Below are 18,640 nucleotides of genomic sequence, written 5' to 3'. Positions count from 1 at the left end.
CTCAAGAGACTAAATATAATTCCCTGTGTTAGAGAGCAGGACCTCATTTCTTATCCATTCTACATGTAATAGTTTGCATCCACTAACCTCAAACTTCCAGTCTATCCCACTCCCTTCCCCTCCCCCTTGGCAACCACAAGTCTCTTCTCTGTGACTGTGAGTCTGCTTCTGTTTTGTTGATAGGTTCATTTGTGCCAGATTTTAGATTCCACATATGAGTGTATCATATGGTATTTGTCTTTCTCTTCTGACTTACTTCACTTAGTATAATAATCTCTAGTTGTATCCATGTTGCTGCAAATGGCTTTTTTTTTTTAATGGCTGAGTAGTATCTCATTGTATACATGTACCACATCTTCTTAATCCATTTATTTGTCGATGGACATTTAGCTTGTTTCCATGTCTTGGCTATTGTGAATAGTGCTGCAGTGAACACTGGGATGCACGTATCTTTTTGAATTACAGTTCTGTCCAGATATATGTCCAGGAGTGGGATTGCTAGGTCATCTGGTAGTTCTAAATTTAGTTTTCTGAGGAAGCTCTATACTGTTTTCCCTGGCAGCTGTTCCAACTTATTCCACCAAACAGCGTAGGGGGGTTCCCTTTTCTCCTTATTTGTAGGATCTGTAAGTTTTCCTAGTGAGCTTTAAGTTTAATTTGCTTATGTTTAGCATTCATCAGCCTAAATGTTGTTGCTTTTCTCCTTAATCTCATATGTGATTTTCTATCCACACTCTTTTCTCTTTTCCTAGAATCCTCCAATGCAGTCTTCCTATCCAGTTGAATTTCTGCCTTCTAGTTGGCCGTGCAGTGCTACTGATGAAAGTAAAAAGACAGAAGTAAACCTAGAGGCTGTATTTCAGATAGTGGATGAGTTGCATTCCTCCCCTAAATTGGAGATGGTAAAGGTGGAGCCTGTTGAGAATCAGTGCTCAACATCTCAGTCTAACAGAGGCCAACATATCCTAGCGAATTCAAGCAACAGCAATCCATCTTCCACAAGTCAGGCTAGCCAGCTGGAGCCACTTACTCCTGTAGGCTCAGATATTACGTCTTTTGTGGTTGGAACAGAACAAGCCATCACCTGCTCTCTGCCACAGTCACCTGAGTACATCTATACCATCCACACAGCTCAGCCTGTCGAGAATACTACAATGCAGGAATCTGCAGCCATCCAGCAAGCTCATGTCAAACTGAAGGAGCAGCTAAGTCATAATCTGTCTCCATCTTCAGTAGTATTTGTGCAGGAAGGGCTACCGTTCAGCGCACACCAGGTAAGAGGCAAAGAAAAAATCCTAATAAAGCTCAAAGGTGCTTCTTGCTGAAGACTGTTCTGGTGGAGGCTTTGTCCACATTTTATTTGGATTTAATAACAGTTCATTATGCTTTCCAGAAAGATCATGTCCCAGTGGTTCTGCACAAAATATTCAGAAAAAAGTAACCTTAACCCTTAGGCATCCTCTCACCATGTTATGGTCTGAAGTCAGCCATTATAGAGGCAGGCTGATTGAGCATCATGGCCTAAGACTTATTTTTTTTTCCAACTTTTTTAATAATGATTTTTATTTTTTCCATTATAGCTGATTTACGGTGTTCTGTCAGTTTTTTACTTCACAGCAAGATGACCCAGTCACACATACATGTATACATTCTTTTTTCTCACATTATCATGCTCCATCACAAGTGACCATAGTTCCCAGTGCTATATAGCAGGATCCCATTGTTTATCTAAGACTTATTTTCATGATAAAAGCGTCCCTTACGTTTTGCTTCCTAACTTAGTTTTTTTTTTTAATTCTTTTTTTTTTTTTTTTTTTTCTTTTCAGGGCTGCATCTCTGGCATATGGAGGTTCCAAGGCTAGGGGTCTCATCAGAGGTACAGCTGCCAGCCTAGGCCACAGCCACAGCAATGCAGGATCCGATCTGCATCTGCGAACTACACCACCACTCGTGGCAACTCTGGATCCTTAACCCACTGAGCGAAGCCAGGAGATCAAACCTGCAACCTCAAGTTTCCTAGTAGGATTCGTTTCTGCTGTGCCACAATGGGAACTCCTACTTCCTAACTTAATCTGGATGGTGTGCCTGGTTGATTAAATTCTGCACTGAGAAGTGGTTTACCTCATGGGTAATATAGATGTATTTCATAGATAATGGATTTTCTTAGCCATTTGTAACGTGGAGGTAAAGAGATGGCTAGAGGTATTTTCATACTTTTTTACAGCATTACTGAATTCTAATTTGACTTGAGAGCATATGTGTTATAATTTCCTTATTAATGTTATTCCTAAAGCAGAGTTCTGACTCTAGTTTGAGAGATACATTCTGAAGGTAGAGACTAATTCCATCATCACTGCCAATTTATGACCAGAAAAAGAATGAACTTTGATTTTTAAAAGTACATCCAGATTAATGTCACTTCTTGTGATTAGGTGTTTTTTTCCCTACTTAAAAATATTTTTTCTTTCTTTCTTTTTTTTTTTTTTTAAAGGAAGTTGGTGCTGATTTAACGCTTTTATTTCTAAATGTATTTTCTAAATCACACATCTTCTCAGGGTCTTTTACAATGAAGAGCGGCTGCTTTTTGGAAATGAGAACATAATTTGTTTGTTTGTTTATTGGCCATGCCTGCAGCATGCAGAAGTTCTCAGGCCAGGGATCAAAGCCACAGCAGTAACCTGAGCCGCAGCAGTGACAATGTCACCAAATCCTTACCTGCTAGACTACCTGGAAACTCCAAACATTTTTTTCTTGATCTTAGCCTAATATATATATGTGTGTGTGTGTGTGTGTGTGTGTATATGTGTGTGTGTGTGTGTGTGTGTATGATAATGGCCGCAACCTTGGCATATGAAAGTTGCCGGGCCAGGGATTGAGTTCAAGCCATAGCTGCTGCTAGGCTGGGGATCATACCCATGTCTCCACAGAGACCCGAGCTGCTGCAGTTGGATTCTTTTTTTTTTTTTTTTTTTCTTTTTAGGGCCACACCTGAGGCATAAGGAGGTTATCAGGCTAGGGGTCTAATCGGAGCTATAGCTGCTGGCCTACATCAACAGCTCATGGCAACACTGGATCCTTAACCCACTGAGTGAGGCCAGGGATCAAGCCCGCAACCTCATGGTTCCTAGTCAGATTTGTTTCCGCTGTGCCACTATAGGAATTCCTGCAGTTGGATTCTTAACCACTTTGTCACAGTGGGAACTCCCTATATTTTTTTCATTTTGGATTTTTTTTCTTTAATGGAACTGAAAATATCTTCGTTGTTGGAGATTCCTAAGATAACTTTTTGTCAGTTTTTTTAATGTATCTTTTTTAGCTCTAGCTTTAGATTCAAATGTCTTAAGGTTTCTATCAACTCATTGTCCTTCTTAAGCCTGATGTTGAGACTCAGTACACTATGTATTAAAATAATATTATAGGAGGTCTCCTTGTGGCTCAGCAGGTTAAGACCTCGACTAGTATCTGTGAGAATGCAGGTTTGATCCCTGGCCTTGCTCAGTGGGTTAAGGATCCAGCATTGCCATGAGCTGTGGTGTAGGTTGCAGATGTGGCTCACATCTGGTGTTGCTGTGACTATGGTGTAGGCTGTCACCTGCAGCTCTGATTCAACCCCTAGCCTGGGAACTTCCATATGCTGCAGGTGAGGCTGTAAAAAGAAAAAAAATATATTGTAAATTTAGTAAACCAAAAATAAGCCCATTGTCTTTCAAATATGCCTGTGGGAAGAACATGACATTTGTCTTTTTTCTTTCGTAGTCACAACCAAACTATTAGACTTCATACTTTAAAACTACATTCACAATAGCTTTTGAAAGCTATATTTTGAACTTCTAGCTCTATTTCATTATATAGTTTATTTTAAAATAAAATCATAAACAAACAGATTATTTCAGAAGTTGGTTAACTTGACAAAGGAATTTGACATTCCAAAGAAAACATAGAAACTCCAAGAGAGAAATTCATATATTATAAGCAAGGCAGATCTAGATGTTATAGGACCTGAAGCCTATCAAGTTTTGAGGGCCTCATTAAGACAAAGAATATAAAATTAGTAGAATAAAGTGTTCACAGACCTCTGAATCATCCAACAGGATCATGCCTATGGACATTGCAGTATCACCCGAGGGGAAATCTGATAGAAAGGATGCTAGAATGGGAAAGGATAAGAATTCTAACCAATTATAAATTCGTGTGTGTGTGTGAATTTTACCAAATAAAAAAATTCATGGAGAAGAAAGCCAAATCTTTCTCTGATCATAAGGTAAATGTTTTAGCTCCACAGACATTTCATTGCTTTGTGTTTGGGGAAATATATATCTTACTACCAAGTATTCAGATTAGCTTAAGCAAATCACATTCATAAGGATGAAAAGGCCTGCAGTCATACTTGTTGGGGTCACGTTTGAATACTAGAACTCCTCTGGTAAAATAACTTTTAGTAGATATTTTGGGGAAATTTGGAATAATGAATGGGTTTAATATTTTAGGTGGATGCCAGTATAAAATGCCAGACCAATCCACCTGAGAATATCTTGCCTTCAGAACAGACGGGATATCTTATTTCAGAAATGGGGCCTGCTAACAAGTCTAGTAAAGACACAGGTTTGTCCACTCCAGCCAGATACCGAGAGCGAAGAAGCAACTCACAGCAAGGAAAGTCCCCTGGTAAGGGTTATTGTGTTCTAGAATGCTAGCAGTAGAATCACAGTATAAAATTAATATGTGAATAACAGTTTTTCTGGTCTTCATTTATTATTCATAATTATACTTATCACATTGCCATTTAACATAATTAATTTTAACACTATATTTTTTCTTAATTATCCTTGTAAAGCATGTAAAAGTTATATTCCAGTATTGCTTATAAGAATATGAGCACTTTTTAAAATTTTTTTTTAATTTTTAGGGCCACACTCACGGCATATGGAAATTCCCAGGCTAAGGGCTGAATTGGAGCTACAGATGCTGGCCTACACCACAGCCACAGCAACAGCAACACAGAATCCAAGCCAAATCTGTGACCTACACCATAGCTCATGGCAACGCTGGATCCTTAACCCACTAAGCGAGGCCAGGGATCAAACCCGTAACCTCATGGTTCCTAGTTGGATTTGTTTCCGCTGCACCACCACAGGAACTCCAAGAATATGAGCTTTTGAAAAGAGAACATAGTAAGTAAAAGCAGAGAAATTTGGATTACTTAATTTGGAGAATGCAGAATGAAGGTTGATTTAATAACTGTTTCAAATGCCAAAGACTTTGTAATTAAAGAAATGCTTGTTTAGCAGAATATAGTACAAGAGAGAATGTGCTTAAAATTTTGGCAGGAAAAAATTAAATGACACTGAAAATGTTATCCTGAGCATATTATATCCTGAGTCTAAAGTATGGCTCTGTTATCAATGGGATTTTTTTGTATGTGTGATTTGTAGGAGCCCAGGGTTAGTGATTGTTTTAGATGTGCACACTTGGTGCTATTCTTTCTAGGGAAATGGGACAGAATCATTATTTTAAAGAAAATAGTGATATCTAATAAAATGTTTCTTATATGACCCAAAGTCTTCAGTGGACAATTTGAATATTCTCAAATCATGTATATGTTAGAGGCAAGCAATTCAGTGAATTAATCAGGTCGAACGGTCATTTTAACCTTTAAAAACTGGGAAAATGTTGGAAACTCTTGTGAGAATTTCTCCAAAAAGTAAAATAATAGTGATATGATTGAGATATTATTCAGAGCATAGGGTTCTTTCTGCGAAACACTTTTTAGACTAAAAACTATCTTGATCACTCATCTTATTCGTTAAATTCAGTTTACACAGTCCTTTTTGTTGAGTATGTGATCCAATCTTTGATTAAAGATGATTTCTTACCACTGAAGAGGTTCAAAGCAATGACATAGACTTTGAAGGCAATTTTAAAAAGGGCAATAATGAATATTTTATTGCATACTTATTTTTATGCCATAAAACAAACTTGATGAATGTGATATTGTCATCATCTTAAAGATCAGGAAAACTTAAGCTTGGGGAGGATAAATAACTTGCTCAGGATCACATTAGTTGAGCTAAGATTCTACTCACAGTCCCTCTGTTGACTCTGTCCTTTGATGCTCTCAAGTTTTTGAGTTTGATGTAGTCCCATTTGCCTATTTTTCCTTTTGTTGCCTATGCTTTTGGTGTCATATCCAAGAAATCATTGCTAAGTCCAGTGTCATGAGGTTCTTCCACTCTGTTTTCTGCCAGGGGAGTTTTATAGTTTTAAATCCATTTTGAGTTAATATTTATAGGTGGTATAAGAGTCTACCTTATTCTTTTGCATGTAGACATCCAGTTTTCCCAGGACTGTTTATTGAAGAGACCTTACCCCATTAAGTGATCTTGTCATCCTTGTCGAAGGTCATCTGACCGTATATGGGAGGGTTTATTTCTGGTCTCTTTACTCTAGTCCATTAGTCTGTTTTTCTGTTTTTATGCCAGTACCATATGACCTCTGATGAAGCATTCAATTTGCCATTGTAGCACAAAAGCAGCCACAGATAATACATAAACTAATGGTTGTGGCTGTGCTCCAGTAAAACTTGATTTACAAAAACAGGTGCTGGGCTCAGTTTGACCCAGACTGAGTTAGACTAACAGCATATTTCAGAATAGCAACAACGGAAGTGAGAATGGAGTAGAATTGCATTTTCAATATGCTAAAAAGAAATCTACAGTCCTGAAAATCTCTACCCAGCAAAGAGATCCTTCAATAATGAAGGCAAAAAAAAAAAAAAAAAAAAAAGTAAGTAAAGATAAAGAGAAGGTAAAAAAAAAAAAATAATAATGAAGGCAAAATGAAGCACAAAATCACAAGCATGTACCATAGCAAGTAAGCACTAAAGGACATTCTACAGGGTGGTTCTTCAGGCAGAAGGAAACAAGGAAACATAATTGTAGTTTCCGGGGTAATCACCAACACAATAGAAATAATCTCCCAATAAAAGGCAGGAAAGGAGGAAGAAAGGGGTGAAAAATAAGGAAGACAGAGAATACAAATAATAACATGGTTGACCCACATTCAATCAGTACAACTATTATATGTAAATGGTCTTAAAATCTCAAAGTCACAGATTTCTAGAATGGATAAAAGGGCAAACTCCTACTACAGGCTGGCTATAGGAGACCATAAATTGAACATAAGTGGATGGAAAAAGATGTAACAATGCAGACAGGAAGTATGAGAAGGCTGTATGGTTATTTTTAAATATCAGATAAAATAGACCTTAAGACAGAGAGTATTATAAGGAGGGCCACTTCATAATGAACAATTCTTCAGGGAGGTATATCAATTGTAAATGTGTTTTGTAAAGTAATAGAGCTTAAAAAATGCGTGAAGCGGGAATTCCCGTCGTGGCCCAGTGGTTAACGAATCTGACTAGGAACCATGAGGTTGCATGTTCAATCCCTGGCCTTGCTCAGTGGGTTAAGGATCCAGCGTTGCCTGTGAGCTGTGGTGTAGGTCGCAGCCGCGGCTGGATCCTGTGTTGCTGTGGCTCTGGTGAAGGCCAGCGGCTACAGCTCCGATTAGACTCCTAGCCTGGGAAATTCCATATGCCACAGGAGTGGCCCTAGAAAAGGCAAAAAGACAAAAAAAAAAAAAAAAAAAAAAAAAAAAGTGAAGCAAAAATTAACAAAAATTAAAAGGGGGAACAGACAATTCCTCAGTGTAGTAGGATATTTTAACAGTTCTATCTAAGCAATTGATATCAATAAAGACACAGAAGATCTGAACGACTTAACCACCTTCATCTGATTGGCATTTATAGAACACTGAGCATCTCAAAACTGCAGAACATGCATTGTTCTCAAGTTCACATAGTACAATTACCATGATAGGTCATATATGGGCCCATAAAACAAGTCTCAGTACATGTAAAAGAATAGAAGTCAGATAAAGTGTATTTTCTGAATATAACAGTTAAATTTCTAGGAGTACCCATCACGGCTCAGTGTTTAACGAATCTGACTAGGAACCATGAGGTTGCAGGTTCAATCCCTGGCCTTGCTCAGTGGGTTAAGGATCCGGTGTTGCCATGAGCTATGGTGTAGGTCGCAGATCCGGCTCGGATCCCAGCTGCTGTGGCTGTGGTGTAGGCCGGCAGCTACGGCTCCGTTCGTCCCCTGGCCTGGGAACCTCCATATGCCGCAGGAGCGGCCTAAGAAATCGCAAAAAATAAATAAATAAATGAAATAAAATAAAATAAAATCAATGACCTGAGTTTTTATCATAAGAAACTAGAAAAAGAAGAGGAAAGTAAACCCAAAGTAAATATTAAAAATAAGAATAGAAATCAATGATATAGAAAATAGTTGAGAAAATTAACAAATATAAATAAAACTGGCTCTTTGAAAAGAACAACAAGATTGACAAATCTCTAGCTAGACTAGAGATTCACCAAAGAGAATACAAATCATAACTATCAAGAATGAAAAAGAGATTGGGAGTTCTCACTGTGGCACAGTGGGTTAAGAATCCAACTGCAGCAGCTCAGATTTCTGGGAGGTGTGGGTTTGATCTCTGGCCCAGTGCACTGGGTTAAAGGGTCCGGCATTGCCACAACTGTGGAGTAGGTTGCAGCTGTGGCTTAGATTCAGTCCCTGGCCTGGGAACTTCCATGTGGTATGGGTGTGGCCATTAAAAGAAAGAAGAAAGAAAGAAAAAGAGATAATGAGGTTAACACCTCCAAATATGTGAATAGTAAGAGGATAATATGAGAATATTATGGGTAGTCTTATGTCAATGAATGTAACCACTTAAACAGAATAGACACATTTCTTGAAAAATACAGCTTGCCAAAATTCACACAAAAAGAACCAATGAATAGCCCTACGTCTATTAAAGAAATTGGTTATCAAACATTTCCCTCAAAAGAAGAAAGTTACAGACCAATAATCCTCATGAATATTGATGCAAAAATCATTAACAAAATATTAGTAAACTGAATCCAACAATATGTAAAAAAGGTTGATAGGGCAAGTAGCGTGTCTCAAGAATGCAAAGCTTGAGTGAATTTCAAATATTAATGATGTTATTCACCATATTAACAGAATAATGGAGAAAAAGTCTATGAGAATTTCTTTTCTTTTTTTTGGCTGCACTTACAACATATGAAAGTTCCTGGGCTAGGGGTTGAAGCGGAGCTGCAGCTTCAGGCCTTTTCCACAGCCACAGCAACACCAGATCAGAGCCGCATCTGCGACCTATGCCACAGCTTGTGGCAATGCCAGATCCTTGACCCACTATGGGAGGCCAGGGGTTGAACCCACTTCTTCAAGGACATTGTGTCAGGTTCTTAACCTGCTAAACCACAATGGAAACCCCTTCCCTTTTTTGGGGGGAGGGGGAGGCTGTACCCACAGCAAATGGATGTTCCTGGCATATGGGAGTTTCTAGGACAGGGATTGAATCTAAGCTGTAGCTACAACCTCCACCTCAGCTGTGGCAATGCCAGAGTCTTAACCCACTGCACCACAGTGGGAACTCCCTCTAAGACAATTTCAGTAGATGCAAGGAAAGCACTTGACAGACTTTCACACTCATTCATAATAAAAACTCTCCAAAAAGTAGGAATAGTAGAAAAATTTTTCAAAATTTTCTACTGATAAAGAGCATCTATAAAATATGTACAGCAAGGATCATGATAAGTAGTGAAATATTAACTGTTTACCCCAGAGATTGGGAATAAGGCAAGGATGCCCACTTTTACCACTTGTATTCAGTATTGCTCCAGTGGACAGACCTAGCCATTGCAGAAGGCAAGAAAAAGAAGTAAAAGGCATAAAGATTGGAAAGGAAGGAGTAAAACTGTATTTGTAGATGATATGGTTATTTATGTAAAGAAATCTAGGCAATCTACAAAATAACTACAAGAACAAATAAATGAATTTAGCAAGGTTATGTCCTTTTTAGCAGGGCATAAAGTTAATATACAAAAATCAGTTGTATTTTTATAAATTAGCACACAATTGGAAAATGAAATTAAGGAGTTCACATTGCAGCTCAGCAGATTAAGAACCTGATGTGGGTTCGATCCTGGCCTTGCTCTGTGGGTTAAGTATCTGTGCTATGGAAAACTGCAGCGTAGTTCACAGGTGCAGCTCAGATCTAGTGTTGCTGTGGCTGTGGCATAGGCTGGCAGCTGCAGCTCTGGCTCGACTCCTAGCCTGGGAATTTCCATATGCCACAGCAGATGCAGCCAAAAATGATCTGGCGTTGCTATGAGCTGTGGTGTAGGTCGCAGACGCGGCCCAGATCCTATGTTGCTGTGGCTGTGGCATAGGCTGGCAACTGTAGCTCTGATTTGACCCCTAGCCTGGGAACTTTCCTATACTGTAGGTGCGGCCCTAAAAAAACAAAAACAAAACCCTAAAAGAAAAATAAATTTTAGGAGACAACTAGAAATCTCTGTTACAGAAAGGACTAAGAGAAAATAATTACCACACAAAATATGAAGTCTTGTATTCATAATACATAAAAACTTTTTTGCCCATCTGATTGATAAAACTTAAACTATTGATGATATCCAGGTTTAATAAAGGTATAGGGAAAAAGAAACCTCCCAGACACTGTAATTGGCATATAAATTTGTGGAGCCTTTTGGAGGCAATTGGCATTATCTGCAAATAACTAAAAAGTTCCTGTGCTTTGATTCAGGAATTCCACTCCCAGGAATCTCTCCTATAGAGTTCAGTATAATGTGTTATTTATAATAGCAAATACTTGGAAAAAGCGTAAATGCCTGACAGTGGAGAACCAAACTCTGATACATTCATGCAACAAAGTACTATGCAAGTATTTAACAAAATAAAATAGGTTGATATGTAGTTACTTGGAAAGATAGAAAGTGTTTGTAATATGTTAAGTGGATGAAGCAAATTGCAGCACAATAAGTCTAAAAAGACCCCCTTTCTAGAATAAAAAAGAAAAATATATACTGTAAAATTATAGAAAAAATATGAAAGTATATGATAAAACTAATACATAGAACAGTGGTTACCTCTAGGAAAGTAGAATCGGAGGTATAGAGAGGTATTTTTTTACTTCTTAATTTGTGTATGAATATAAAACAGTGGTGGGACTATGGGACAATCTCCCTATTTGTATTTTTCTAGAGTTTTTTTTTTTTTTTTTTGTCTTTTTGTCTTTTTTTTTATTGTTGTTGTTGTTGCTATCTCTTGGGCCGCTTCTGCGGCATATGGAGGTTCCCAGGCTAGGGGTTGAATCAGAGCTGTAGCCACCGGCCTACGCCAGAGCCACAGCAATGCGAGATCCGAGCCGCGTCTGCAACCTACACCACAGCTCACGGCAACGCCGGATCGTTAACCCACTGAGCAAGGGCAGGGACCGAACCCGCGACCTCATGGTTCCTAGTCGGATTCGTTAACCACTGCGCCACGACGGGAACTCCTGTATTTTTCTAGAGTTTTAAAATAAAAAAAATTATAAATACTTTAAAGAATTCCTAGACAACGAATACAGAAGCCTCAAAATAATAAGAATGAGTAATTTAAAGAATGTTTTGAAAAAAATATTTATATTCCAGGTTAGTAACCTTTTGAGATTTATACATGACTGATTCAAGCTAACCTTATCCCATACCAAAAATGCTTTGCTGAGATTTCTGATAACTTCTGGGGTTTATAGTGGCTTTTGTTTTTGGCTTTCTACTTTTGCTCAATTCTGGATTCACCTGTTGCTCACCTCCTAAAGCTGTTCTCTCCCTCTCCCCCCCAGGGTGGCCCAGGTGCGGAACTTAGCCCCAGTCCTTTGATTTCACCCCTCCCCCAGCTTATATTAGGTATTTGGATGTATAACACAATTTTCTGAGCTAGAAAAGGTTTGCGTTTAAAATATTGCAAATAATTTACAACAGAATGTTAGCCATTCTTCTTTTTAAAGGCCTTTAGCCACTTTACCACTTTCTCACCTTTCCCGGTCACTGGTCAGTGAGGCCTCCTGCCGTGTTGTCTTCTTTCCTTCTGCTAACACCATACCTTCTCTTCTCTGATAGCTGTTTTTTTCCCCTCTTCTTTCACCAGGCCCTGAATTTTGTGTCTTAGGCAGGGAAGGTTAGGTATCTCTTCTATTTCCTAATATCCTTGACACTTCATTTTGCCCAGCCAAAACAACCTGTCAAGATATATTCCTCACTAAAGACAGTTACCTCCCAAGAGGAACTGTGGTGCCTGCTGTTAAAATAATAATTTCCTCTCTTCACTACGTACTGTGATTATAAGTATAACTGATAAAATAATTAGCACATTAATTATCTTTTTTAACTGTTCCTTTTTTTTTTTCTAATAAAGCTTTATCCTTTGGTCAGTGGTGTTGATAGGTGAGTCTTAATTGACCTTGGTTTCCTGCTGTGAAACAGAGGAGTTGTGAAATGTTGGCATTATTATGACATCTAATTACATTTTCATTTTATTAAGGGCAGGGAGCAAATGACTTATGCTTAAACTAGAACCTCCTTGCTAAAAGTTTTTGTACTGAAAGCCTAAGGAAAAATATAATTCATGAAGTTGCAAACTATTCTTCCTTGATAGGACTTAGCCTGGCTAACAGTTGGTTTATGAAAACATGGCTACATATAAAGTCTTAAGGCATTGAAAGACCTTAACCAAAGTCAGGGTAAGATTTATATACTCTTTTAGAAACATTATGGCATATAGGTCAATACTCAATAGGAACAAAGCTTTGTTACTAGGAAAAAAACTAAAATCTGAATTATGGGAGAAAAATCTTTGCAAACAATGCAACCAACAAGGGCTTAATCTCCCAAATATACTAACACTTCATACAGCTCAACAACAAAAAGACAAACAACCCAATTGAAAACTGGACAGAAGACCTAAATAGATATTTCTCCAAAGAAGACATATAGATAGCTGGTAGGCACATGAAAAGATGCTCAACTTCACTAATGTGAAATGCAAATCAAAACTACATCACTAATGAGAAATGCAAATCAAAACTACAATGAGGTGCCATCAGTAATAAGTCTATCAATAACAAATGCTGGAGAGGGTGTGAAGAAAAGGGAACCCTCCTGCACTACTGGTGGGAATGTAAATTGGTATAACCACTATGGAAAACAGTATGGAGGTGCCTCAGAAAACTAAATATTGAACTGCCATGTGATCCTGGGCATATATCTGGACGGAACTGTAATTCAAAAAGATAAATGCACCCCAGTGTTCACTGCAGCACTATTCACAATAGCCAAGACATGGAAACAACCTAAATGTCCATTGACAAATGAATGGAATAAGATTTTACACACACATACACACACACACACACACACACACACACAGAGTGGAGGACTACTCAGCCATAAAAAAGAATGAAATAATGCCATTTGCAGCAACATGGATACAACTAGAGAGTCTCATACTAAGTGGAGTAAGTCAGAAAGAGAAAAACAAGTACCCATATGATATCACTTATATGTGGAATCTAAAATCTAGCACAAATGAACTTATCTACAAAACAAAAGCAGACTCACAGAGAACAGACTTCTGGTTGCCAAGCGGGAGGAAGGAGGGAGTAAGATGGACTGGGAGGTTGAGGTTAATAGATGACTATTACATTTAGAATGGATAAGCAATGAAATCCTACTGTATAGCACAGGGAATTATATCTAATCTCTTGGGATAGACCATGATGGAAGATAGTATGAAAGAAAAGAATATATGTATATATGACTGGGTCACTTTGCTGTACAGTAGAAATTAGCACATTGTAATTCAACTATAAAAATTTTTTAAAAATTAAAAAATAAACACCTGGATTCTGCCATGTACTGTGGTAACCTCGGGCATATTTACTTTACTCATCTGCAGTTTCTTTATCTGTAAAATGAAGACAATAATGATTAAAAAAAAACATATAACTGGCTTTGGATGGTGCCTGGTACACAGTAAGTACGCAGTAGCAGCAAAATTTTCATGAAATTACTGCGTTTGTAATACTTATTATTGATGTTTATTCTTATTAAATACTTTTCAAGTGACTGGTCTCACTTGAAATTCATGAGGACTCCTAGTGTTGCCAGCAATCCTATAATATTTCTCTAAACAGTACATTCTCCATTTTCCAAAGCCACTCTATCATATCTTCTCTCTGCTCCAACTTTCCTCCTCTCTCCATTCTCAGCTATGACCTTGTTTCTTATTCTGCTGAGAAAATAGAAGCAACTAGAAGAGAACTTTCGTATTTTTCCACGAGCAAATCTATCAGTCTACCACTTGTGTAACCCTACACTCTGCCTTTCTTCCGGTTACAGTGGAAAAGTCCAATCCTTCTATTTATGTGCAGAATCCCCTTTTGTGTACTCACCGACTTAGCACTGAACAATCATCCCCCCTTATTCTTCAGTAATCACATTTCACCTTTTACGTTAGGTATTCCCATCAGCATACGAACATGCCAACATAGGCTCTATGTTAAAAGAAATTCCTCTCACCTTTCCTTCATTCATATTTTCATCTAGCTGCCACTACTCTGTTTTGCTTTTGCTTTTTAGGGCTGCACCTGAGGCTTATGGCAGTTCCCAGGCTAGGGGTCGAATCAGAGTGCAGCCGCTGGCCTACACCACTTGAAATTCATGAGGACTCCTAGTGTTGCCAGCAATCCTATAATATTTCTCTAAACAGTACATCCTAGTGGCATCACAGATTCTGAACTGTGTCTGCGACCTACACCACAGTTCACGGCAACACCGGATCCTTAACCCATGGAGTGAGGCCAGGGATCGAACCCTCGTCCTCATGGATACTAGTTGGATTCGTTTGCACTGCACCACAGTGGTAACTCCACTGTTCTATTTTTCTGATCCCTTTAGAGAAAAGTTCCTTGAAAGCATATCCTTATCTCCACAGGTTTTCCAATCAGGTTTTCATTCTTGCTACTCAACTGAAACTGCCCTCGTGAAGGTTTCCATTTACTACCACGTTGCCACATCCAGGGATTTTACTGTATCTCAGCAGCATTTGAACAGACTACCTACTTCAACCTTCTTGAAATTCTTCACTTGGCTTCTGGAACATTACTCTTTCCTGGTTTTCCTTCAACCTCACTGGCCACTCTGTAGTTTCTTTCACTGAATCTTCTTTATCTTCTGACTTCTAAATATTGATGAGTCCTAGAGCTCAATTCTTCTGTTTTCTTCTCTCTCTATTCAGTTCCTGGGTTATCTCAATAACTCCCATTGTTTTTATCTCAATGTCTTTACAGGGATTCCTCCTAAATTTACACCTTAAATTTCAATCTTCTCTGAGCTCTCAATGTGCTTACTTTCTTTCCCAAGGTACGTCTTTGTTTGGATATCCAGTAGGGTCCCAAATGCATTTTAACTCCACCCTTCCCCCATTTTTACTTATTTCAGGAACTAGTACTTCTAGTCACCTCTAGTCAATGAAAAATCTTGGCGTCTTCCTTGACTCTCTTCTCTCACATTCCACATCCAACCCCAAATCCTGTCAGCTCCATCTCAGTGTAGACCCAGAAGCTGATCATTTCTCATCATCTTCACAGGGTAGCACCATGGTCCAAGCCACTGTATCTCTTGCCTAGATCTTTAGATCTTTCTGCTTTCACCACGTGTCCCTACAGTTTTTTTCTCCATGCAGCAGAGTGAGTCTTTTAAATCATTTCCCTGTTTAAATTTTTTCCAGTGGTTTTCTATCACATTTAGAATAAAATCTAAAAATCCTTGCTATGATGTGGCTCCTGGCAACTGCTCTGACTCCTGTCACCTTCACTCTTCCTCATGCATTCCAGCCATAGCGGCCTCTTCACTGTTCTTTGAACGCACCAAGCATGGTCCTGCCTTCACACTTGCTTATCTCTTTGTTCTAAATGTTCTTCACCCAGGTATTCACATGGCTTGCTCTTTCATTTCATTTATTTCTACTCAAATGCCAGCTCATCATAGGAGCCTTCTTGACCATGGTGTCGGAATAGCACCCTATTCCCCTTGTCCTGCCTTCTTTCAGTCCCTATTTATTTTTCTTCTATAGTGTTTATCACTACTTGGCATTTTATATTATTTTTCCCCTTCCAGAAGGTTAGTTCCATGAAGGCAAGGATTTTGTTTTGTTTATTGCTGTGTCTCCAGCACCTGCAATAGTACCTGTGGCATTCAGTGTTTGTTGAATGAATGAATTGCCTTTTCTACTCCATTAGATACACTGCTATCTTACTAATACACTTTTTAAAAAAATCCTTGGGAAAAAGCAATCTTTGAAAGAATTGTGGTAAAATAACATGAAGTTTACCATCGTCACCATTTCAAAGTGTTTAGTTCAGTGGCATTAAGTGTGTTCACATTGTTCTGCTGCCATCACCAGCTTCCATCTCCTGAACTCTTTTCATCTTGCAAAACTGAAACTGCCCGTTAAACAATTCCTATTCCTCTCCTCCCCCCAGCCCCTGGAAAATCACTATTTTACTTTGTATCTCTGTGAACAATCTTCACTTAGCTACCAAAAGATAAGTTTTGAACATTTGGGGAGTCCGATCACCCCACAGGTTGCTTTTAATGAGTGCTTCTTAACAGCTACTCTGGCGTTGATACAGCGCTAGGTACAATACACAAGTACTGTCTTCTGCTGGAACTAAGAGCTGCATATGTCTTACTAAGGTAACCATCTTATATCTCATTATTATGCTCTAACATTGAAATATGTTTGGTTATGAGTTTTATTTTTATAGCTGCTTTCTCCTTTTTTTTTTTTTGGTCCAATCATGTCAAACTGATAGGAAAGTATACATTTTTAGATGAAATTCATACAACATGAAGTTTAACCATTTTAAAGTAAACAATTCAGTGGCATTTAGGACATTCACTGTGTTGGTGCAACCCTTGCCTCTATCTTGTTCCAAAACATTTGCATCACTCCAAAAGAAACCCCTTATTTATTAAGCGGTTGCTCCCCGTCTCTTCCGTCCCCAAGCCCTTGGCAACCACCAATCTCTGTTCTGTCTCTATGGATTTACCTATTCTGGCTATTTCATATAAATGAAAGCATGTAATATGTGACCTTTGTGTCATTTATCTCACTTTACATAAAGTTTTCAAGGTTCATCCACAAGGTAGAATGTATATCAGAACTTCGTACCTTTTTTTTTTTTTTTTCATCTTTTTTTGCCTTTTCTAGGGCCGCACCTGTAGCATATGGAGGTTCCCAGGCTAGGAGTCGAATCGGAGCTGTAGCTGCCAAGCCTACGCCAGAGCCACAGCAACACGGGATCCGAGCTGCGTCTGCAACCTACACCACAGCTCACGGCAACGCCGGATCCTTAACCCATTAAGAAAGGCCAGGGATCAAACCCAAAACCTCATGGTTCCTAGTTGGATTCATCAACCACTGAGCCATGACAGGAACTCCATAATTTCATGCCTTTTTATGGCTAAATAATATTACATTGTATGTATATATGACAATATTTTATCCATTCATCTACGGATGGGCATTTGGGCCGTTTCTACCTTTTGGCCATTGTGAATTGTGCTGCTCTTAGCATACATGTACATGTATTTAGTTATCTGTTTTCAGTTCTTTTGGGGATATGCCTAGATTTGCTGGGTCATACGGTAATTCAGTGCATAACTGTTGAGGAACTGCCAAACTCTTTTCCATAATAGCTAAACCATTTTACCTTCCCACCAGCAATATACAAGGGCCCCCATTTCTCCACAGCCTTGCTAGCCCTTGTTATTTTCCACTTTCTCTTATTACCATAGTCATCTTAGTGGGGTAAAGTGGTATCTATCTTATTGTGGTTTCGAGTGCATTCCTCACGTTGAGTATCTTTTCATCTGCTTATTGGCCATTTGTAGATCTTCTTTGGAGAAAAGATAATTTTTTTGACAACTATAATAATAGTATTCTATTTGATGAAATAGTCTCCTATTTGGTTAAATTTCTCTTGATTAAAGCCCTAGTGTGTGCTGCAAGAGCAGGAGTTGGTAAACTATGGCCTATGGACCATGTCTAGCTTACTGCCTGTTTTTACATGGCCTGCAAGCTAAGCAGGCAGCTAAACTAAGTAAATGTTTTTACAGTTTAAATGGTTGGGAGAGGCATCAAAAGAAGAGCATTTTGTGACATATGAAAATAATATGAAATTCAAATTTCAGCATTCATAAATAAAGTTCCCTTGGAACACACAGCCACACCCATTAATTTATGTATTGTCTGTGATTGCTTACATCAGCAGAGTTGAGCAGTTGCAATAGAAGCCATGTGGCCCACAAAACCTAAAATAGTTACTATTTGGCTCTTTACAGAAAAAGTTTGCCTATTATTTGTTTACTCCATTCGGCTGCCATAACAAAAATGCAGTAAACTATGTGGCTTATAAATAACAGAAATTTTCTCTAGCAGTTTTGGAGGCTGGAAAGTCCAAGATCAAGGTGTGAACAGATTCAGTGTCTGGTGAGAGTCTGTGAGCCAGCTGTCTCTTGCTGTGTCCTCACAAGTCAGAAGGGACAAGGGAGCTCTCTGGGGTCTCTTTTATTTTTTAAACTCAATGAGTTTTATTATATTTATAGTTGTACAACCATCATCACAACCTAATTTTACATTTCCAT

At 38.5% G+C, this 18,640-nt stretch overlaps 1 protein-coding gene across 1 annotated transcript in view; it reads left to right on the top strand.

The window, feature by feature from the left end:
* Positions 1-18,640, top strand: part of HSF5 (heat shock transcription factor 5) — a 48,306-nt gene that overhangs the window by 18,906 nt on the left and 10,760 nt on the right. The window contains exons 4-5 of the mRNA XM_003131648.3: positions 753-1,274; positions 4,488-4,665. Coding sequence (XP_003131696.1) covers positions 753-1,274; positions 4,488-4,665 — 700 coding nt within the window. The remainder of the gene's footprint in view (positions 1-752; positions 1,275-4,487; positions 4,666-18,640) is intronic.

Source organism: Sus scrofa, chromosome 12, assembly GCF_000003025.6.
Source record: "Sus scrofa isolate TJ Tabasco breed Duroc chromosome 12, Sscrofa11.1, whole genome shotgun sequence".
Taxonomy (NCBI): domain Eukaryota; kingdom Metazoa; phylum Chordata; class Mammalia; order Artiodactyla; family Suidae; genus Sus; species Sus scrofa.
This window is presented reverse-complemented; position numbering and strand designations above follow the sequence as displayed.